Source organism: Ruditapes philippinarum, unplaced genomic scaffold (genome assembly GCF_026571515.1).
Source record: "Ruditapes philippinarum isolate M1 unplaced genomic scaffold, ASM2657151v2 ctg5224_1_1_1_1, whole genome shotgun sequence".
Classification (NCBI taxonomy): Eukaryota; Metazoa; Mollusca; class Bivalvia; order Venerida; family Veneridae; genus Ruditapes; species Ruditapes philippinarum.
In genome coordinates, this window is record NW_026860392.1 from 999 (window position 1) to 8,301 (window position 7,303).

Below are 7,303 nucleotides of genomic sequence, written 5' to 3' on the forward strand. Positions count from 1 at the left end.
CGTGGCTACGACATAGTATCTCGTGGCCACGACTAAGCTATCTCGTGGGGCCCCACGACTTAGTAACTCGTGGTCACGGCATAGTATCTCGTGGCCACGACTTAGCTATCTCGTGGCCACCACTTAACAACTCGTGGCCACGACATAGTATCTAGTGGCCACGACTTAGCTATTTCGTGGCCACGACATAGTATCTCGTGCGCACGAGATACATGTCACCTTTGTGCCACCGTACGGCTTGCAACGAATATCATCTATTTATTGCGAGCATGGGCCGTTTGGTTGAGGTGTATGTTATGGCGATGTAAGAAGGACGTCATCACACTTTTTGTACTTGATTTCGTTCGTCATCGCAAATAGTGTTATAAATTGCGTTGTCTATTACCACGACAGTGTGTTCCTAAAAAGGGGCCGTAAAACAGTGAGGTTACTTTATTTAAAGTAGGGCGGGCAAAAAGTTCTCTTTTCAGTCAAAGTAGTACATATTATTGCATTTTTAAATTCGTAGTGTTTTTGTTTTGTTTTAAATACTGACTTACACTTAACACCTTATTTTACTGTCCCCAGTACATGTTGCTGAGGTTGTAGTTGTTGATGGTGAAGTCGTAGTTGTTGATGGGGGTTGAAGTTGTTGATGGTAGGGTTGTAGTTGTTGAATTTGGTTGTTGTTGATGAGGTTGTAGTTGTTGATTCTAAGGTTGTAGTTGTTGATGCTAAGGTTGTAGTTGTTGATGCTGAGGTTGTAGTTGTTGATGCTGAGGTTGTAATTGTTGATGCTGAGGTTGTAATTGTTGATGCTGAGGTTGTTATTGTTGATGAGGCTGTGATTGTTGATGCTGAGGTTGTATTTGTTGATGAGGTTGTAGTTGTTGATGAGGCTGTAGTTGTTGATGAGGTTGTAGTTGTTGATGCTGAGGTTGTAGTTGTTGATGAGGCTGTAGTTGTTGATGCTGAGGTTGTAGTTGTTGATTAGGCTGTAGTTGTTGATGCTGAGGTTGTATTTGTTGACGAGGCTGTAGTTATTGATGCTGAGGTTGTAGTTGTTGATTAGGCTGTGATTGTTGATGCTGAGGTTGTAGTTGTTGATTAGGCTGTAGTTATTGATGCTGAGGTTGTAGTTGTTGATTAGGCTGTAATTGTTGATGAGGCTGTAGTTATTGATGCTGAGGTTGTAGTTGTTGATTAGGCTGTAGTTGTTGATGTTGAGGTTGTTATTGTTGATTTAAGCTGTAGTTGTTGATGTTGAGGTTGTAGTTATTGATTAGGCTGTAATTGTTGATGAGGCTGTAGTTATTGATGCTGAGGTTGTAGTTGTTGATTAGGCTGTAATTGTTGATGAGGCTGTAGTTATTGATGCTGAGGTTGTAGTTGTTGATTAGGCTGTAGTTGTTGATGTTGAGGTTGTTATTGTTGATTAAGCTGTAGTTGTTGATGTTGAGGTTGTAGTTATTGATTAGGCTGTAATTGTTGATGAGGCTGTAGTTATTGATGCTGAGGTTGTAGTTGTTGATTAGGCTGTAGTTGTTGATGTTGAGGTTGTAGTTATTGATTAGGCTGTAGTTATTGATTAGGCTGTAGTTATTGATTAGGCTGTAGTTGTTGATGAGGCTGTAATTGTTGATGCTGAGGCTGTAGTTGTTGATGCTGAGGTTGTAGTTATTGATTAGGCTGTTATTGTTGATGAGGCTGTAGTTATTGATGCTGAGGTTGTAGTTGCTTTGATTAGGCTGTAGTTGTTGATGTTGAGGTTGTAGTTATTGATTAGGCTGTAATTGTTGATGAGGCTGTAGTTATTGATGCTGAGGTTGTAGTTGTTGATTAGGCTGTAGTTGTTGATGTTGAGGTTGTAGTTATTGATTAGGCTGTAGTTTTTGATTAGGCTGTAGTTATTGATTAGGCTGTAGTTGTTGATGAGGCTGTAGTTGTTGATGCTGAGGCTGTAGTTGTTGATGCTGAGGTTGTAGTTGTTGATGAGGCTGTAGTTGTTGATGAGGCTGTAGTTATTGATGATGAGGTTGTAGTTGTTGATTAGGCTGTAGTTGTTGATGTTGAGGTTGTAGTTATTGATTAGGCTGTAGTTGTTGATTAGGCTGTAATTGTTGATGAGGCTGTAGTTGTTGATGAAGCTGTAGTTGTTGATGAAGCTGTAGTTGTTGATGCTGAAGTTGTAGTTGTTGATGAAGCTGTAGTTGTTGATGCTGAGGTTGTAGTTGTTGATTAGGCTGTAGTTGTTGATGCTGAGGTTGTAGTTGTTGATTTTAGGCTGTAGTTGTTGATGAGGCTGTAGTTGTTGATGAAGCTTGTAGTTGTTGATGCTGAAGTTGTAGTTGTTGATGAAGCTGTAATTGTTGATGCTGAGGTTGTAGTTGTTGATGCTGAGGCTGTAGTTGTTGATGAGGCTGTAGTTGTTGATGAAGCTATAGTTGTTGATGCTGAAGTTGTAGTTGTTGATGAAGCTGTAATTGTTGATGCTGAGGTTGTAGTTGTTGATGAGGCTGTAGTTGTTGATGCTGAGGTTGTAGTTGTTGATGAGGCTGTTGTTGTTGATGCTGAAGTTGTAGTTGTTGATGCTGAGGTTGTAGTTGTTGATGAAGCTGTAATTGTTGATGCGCTGAGGTTTTAGTTGTTGATGATGCTGTAATTGTTGATGCTGAGGTTGTAGTTGTTGATGAAGCTGTAGTTGTTGATTAGGCTGTATTGTTGATGCTGAGGTTGTAGTTGTTGATGAAGCTGTAGTTGTTGATGCTGAAGTTGTAGTTGTTGATGAAGCTGTAATTGTTGATGCTGAGGTTGTAGTTGTTGATTAGGCTGTAGTTGTTGATGCTGAGGTTGTAGTTGTTGATGAGGCTGTTGTTGTTGATGCTGAAGTTGTAGTTGTTGATGCTGAGGTTGTAGTTGTTGATGAAGCTGTAATTGTTGATGCTGAGGTTGTAGTTGTTGATGAAGCTGTAGTTGTTGATGCTGAGGTTGTAGTTGTTGATGCTGAGGTTGTAGTTGTTGATGCTGAGGTTGTAGTTGTTGATGAGGCTGTAGTTGTTGATGCTGAGGTTGTAGTTGTTGATGCTGAGGTTGTAGTTGTTGATGAAGCTGTAGTTGTTGATGCTGAGGTTGTAGTTGTTGATGCTGAGGTTGTAGTTGTTGATGAGGCTGTTGTTGTTGATGCTGAAGTTGTAGTTGTTGATGCTGAGGTTGTAGTTGTTGATGAAGCTGTAGTTGTTGATGCTGAAGTTGTAGTTGTTGATGCTGAGGTTGTAGTTGTTGATGAGGCTGTAGTTGTTGATGAGGCTGTAGTTGTTGATTAGGCTGTAGTTATTGATGCTGAGGTTGTAGTTGTTGATTAGGCTGTAGTTGTTGATGCTGAGGTTGTAGTTGTTGATTAGGCTGTAGTTATTGATGCTGATGTTGTAGTTGTTGATTAGGCTGTAATTGTTGATGCTGAGGTTGTAGTTGTTGATTAGGCTGTAGTTGGTTGTTGTTGATAGGATTGTTGATGTGGTTTGTAGTTGTTGTAGATATATTGATGAGATTGTAACAGTGGATAATGTGGTTGCAGTTATTGATGAGATTGTAGTTGTTGTTGAGGTTGAAAGAATTATTGACATTTTCAAACATAAATAATTATATATGTACAATGTATATTAGTATAAAATATTAATATATAATAAATTTTCAATCATAAAGACTTTTATATGTAAATTAGTACAAAAAAACTATAAACATAAAGAATTTTATATGTGTACTAGTATTTAAAACTTTCAAACATAAAGAATTTCTATATGTACATTAGTATAAACTTTCAAACATAAAGAATTTTTTATGTAAATTAGTATTAAAAACTTTCAATCATAATTTTATATGTATTTTAGTATTGAAAACTTTCAGGCATATGTCAACGTAGACAGTAGACAGTAGACATTTTATTTTATTCCAATAGGCTATAAAGCCCATGCGGACATAAATCATGCACAATAACGAACAGTGTAATGACATAAACATATATACATAATATCAACAATCATGAAAAGAAAAAGACAAAGTTTGGAGAAGATCAATTTTGATTGATAAAGTCATTACCAGCCGAAAATATTCTTAAGTAGTTACATAATAAACATTTCCAAATCAAAATTGATCTTTGAACCACTAACTTATAGATCTATTATATATACATATAAACATACATACACACATATACATGCACATACATACAAAAAACAAAATATCAATTACATGAGCCATTTATGCAAAATTTGTTGTAAATTAATTGAATTTTAATACATAAACGCATTGCCATATATTTATACACACATCCTAAAATTTAAAGTCCCTTCGCATCAATTGCAGATTTAATAATTGTAACAAATCTTTATCTTTCATTTTGGATTTTTGAAAACTTCGAAAGTCCAATTTCAAAAGTGATTTGGCTATTCATGTTAAGTTGCAAAGAGACCTTTGAGCTGACTTAATTGCTAACCTTATCATATAAACATGACATTCATATCAATAGAAAACATATTATATATAATTATGTACAAACGTTTTAATTTTCTCCATAATTATATCTGTCTTGCCGAAACGAAAGTGCAAGACAAATCATATGGATATTATGTATTTTTTTTTTTAACATGAACATTACAACTGGACAAATTTGCATTGTTAATCATGTAGCAAAGTATTTCTAATAATAAATGCTTTGTTTATATATATTCCTAAGTTTTTAAGTATGTTCTTATTTTCTGAGTTCATAAGATCTACAAATTTATACATGCTAGGCCGTATCCAAATATTTTCTGGCAATATATTTTTTCCTAATATCAATGTACATTACACATTCAATAATAAAATGATATTCATCTTCTACCTTATTACATGTTATACATTTTCTATCACTAATAGGTGTTCTGGTGGGTCTGGTCCATCGACCGGCTTCAATGTGTAATCTGTGAGATGATACCCTTAAACGAGTAAATGATTGACAAAATTTATGAATATTAAAGCATTCCAAATATAGTTGAAATCTAAATGATGCAATTGTTTTATAAAATAGAGCCCTACTTGATTGGTTAAGTCTTGCATTCCAGTTCTGTATAAATTGATCACTTAATCTTTGTTGAACAACAGAAAGAAACATTTCGGTATTACCAACGCCTTGAAAAATCCACGCATCAACAAATCCAAGATAACATAGTAAATCTTTCAATAATGTACACCAGTTTGTTTTATTTGGACACAATTCTACATCCGTCTTCAATAAATTATAAACAATAAAGATATATTTGTTTTGTTTTGCTTGCAAAATTCGTAACCAATATTTGATAGCCTTAAACATTTGTATAGTTTTAAATGATACTCTGCCTAACTCGCCATATATGAAATCATTCTGTGTAGACTTTTTTACACCAAGTAATTTTTTGCAAAATTGCAAATGTACTTTCTCAATAGCTAAATTATTTGCAAAAACAACAACTTCACAACAATAGTTCAAGATAGGGGATACAAGCTTATCGAACAATTCTAGCTTATGTTTTGGAGGTATATAGGTAAACTTATGTAAGTATTTATTCAAAGTAAAAATAGCTTTTTGTGCTTGCCCAGCTAATGTATTTTGAGCAGTAAATAGCGAACCTCCTGTAGTAAATACCACACCTAAGTAACAAAACTTACTAACAATTTCAATGGGATCATTATTATAATTAAATATCATGCTACCAGGAATAGTACCACCTTTTCTAAATATCATAATTTTAGTTTTAGAAACATTCACTTTAAGCTTCCATTTAAAACAATAATCATATAAAATATCTATACTACGTTGCAATTCTTCGGCTGAATTTGCAAAAATCACAATGTCATCAGCATACAACAACATAAATATTTTGAACATATCAACATCTATTCCATCTGCCTTGTTATGAATGAATATATCTTCTAGATCATTAACAAACATGGAAAATAAAAAGGGAGATAAACACTCCCCTTGTCTCACGCCCAGCATACATGTGTATTCATCACTTAACTTATTGCAATACTTAACTCTAGACTTAACAGACTCATAAATTGATTTTACAATGTTGAAAATATTACCTCTAAGCCCTAACTGTATCAACTTGAACCAAAGATTTTCACGAACTACATAATCAAAAGCTTTGTATAATCAACAAACAAAGTAAAAAGTTGTTTCCCTTGATTAAGAATATGGGTTATTAAGCCATTAAGTACAAAAATATTTATCTACAGTGCTCATATTCGCCCTAAATCCTGCCTGTGCTTCTATATATACATTATATTTTTCGGCCCAAAGTTTTCAACCTATTATTTATAATTCGTGTAAAGAGTTTACCAAGACTGCTTAATAGTGTAATACCACGATAATTATCCACATTGTTTACACTTCCCTTTTTATGCAGTGGAATCACAAAGCCTTCAGACTACCTTGTCGGAAAATAACCAATTTCAAAAATCTTGTTAAACAATATATAAAACACATTCTTCAAAACATCTTTGCCTGTAGTAAAAAACTCATTTATCAAACAATCTGGACCCCCTGACCTATTATTTTTTAGTTGTTTAATGGCTGTTGTTATTTCAGTAACAGATATACACGTGTTTAATTCATTGAACATAATTTTAAATTCATCATTTTCATATCTTTCAACAAAATATATAGCATCTTCATCAGGTGAAAAATAACATCATCTAGATTGTTAACAGCTTTAAAATACTTCTCAAACAACGACATTGATATATTAGACTGTTTAATACCGCAGCTTCCTTCAACATATTCCAATATAAACGTGCATTTTTGTGTCTATTACTTAACAATTTATTTGTTTTTTCTTTATCGTAATTGTATCTACATTTTCTAATGGTTGACTTATAATCTGACCTGGCTTTTACCATATTTACTCTCGTACACTCGTTTTGATTCATTCTGTATTGATTAAGACATATATAAAAATATTTTTCTTTTTCAAAACATTCTTCGTTAAACCAGGGCTGCGTGCTTTCAGAGTTAACATAACTGTTATTATTGAACAAATGTTTTTAACAAAAAGGGGAGGCTACTTTATTAAAAATGCCTTCAAAAACATGTATACAATTATCGATATCATCATGTGACGTGCTAGCTATTATATTGCTCGTTAAATCATGTAAATCTCTTAAGCTGTCATCGCTCTCTAAATTCTCAATATATGTATTTTTTAAATCGTGTTTTCCATACATACTTATGATTTATACTCTCAAAATTGTTTTCATCACAAATATCATCATTATTTTCCGTTATATAGTCAAATGAATATGTAAC

At 33.7% G+C, this 7,303-nt stretch overlaps 2 protein-coding genes across 2 annotated transcripts; both read left to right on the forward strand.

The window, feature by feature from the left end:
• Positions 1-683: 683 nt before the first annotated feature.
• Positions 684-2,221, forward strand: LOC132759900 (uncharacterized; the record flags this gene model as incomplete). The annotated part of the gene is made up of 4 exons (XM_060751774.1): positions 684-955; positions 1,590-1,649; positions 1,898-2,014; positions 2,090-2,221. Coding segments are annotated over 4 exons (581 nt in total), but the record flags the coding sequence as incomplete, so codon positions are not given.
• A 72-nt stretch (positions 2,222-2,293) lies between these two features.
• LOC132759901 (uncharacterized) lies at positions 2,294-2,623 on the forward strand. The gene has a single exon (XM_060751775.1). The coding sequence runs from the start codon at positions 2,294-2,296 to the stop codon at positions 2,621-2,623; it is 330 nt and encodes a 109-aa protein (XP_060607758.1).
• The last annotated feature ends 4,680 nt before the right edge of the window (positions 2,624-7,303 follow it).

Excerpts from the sequence above, each read along its gene's own strand:
- LOC132759901 (XM_060751775.1), top strand. The coding sequence starts at position 2,294 with ATGAAGCTTGTAGTTGTTGATGCTGAAGTTGTAGTTGTTGATGAAGCT.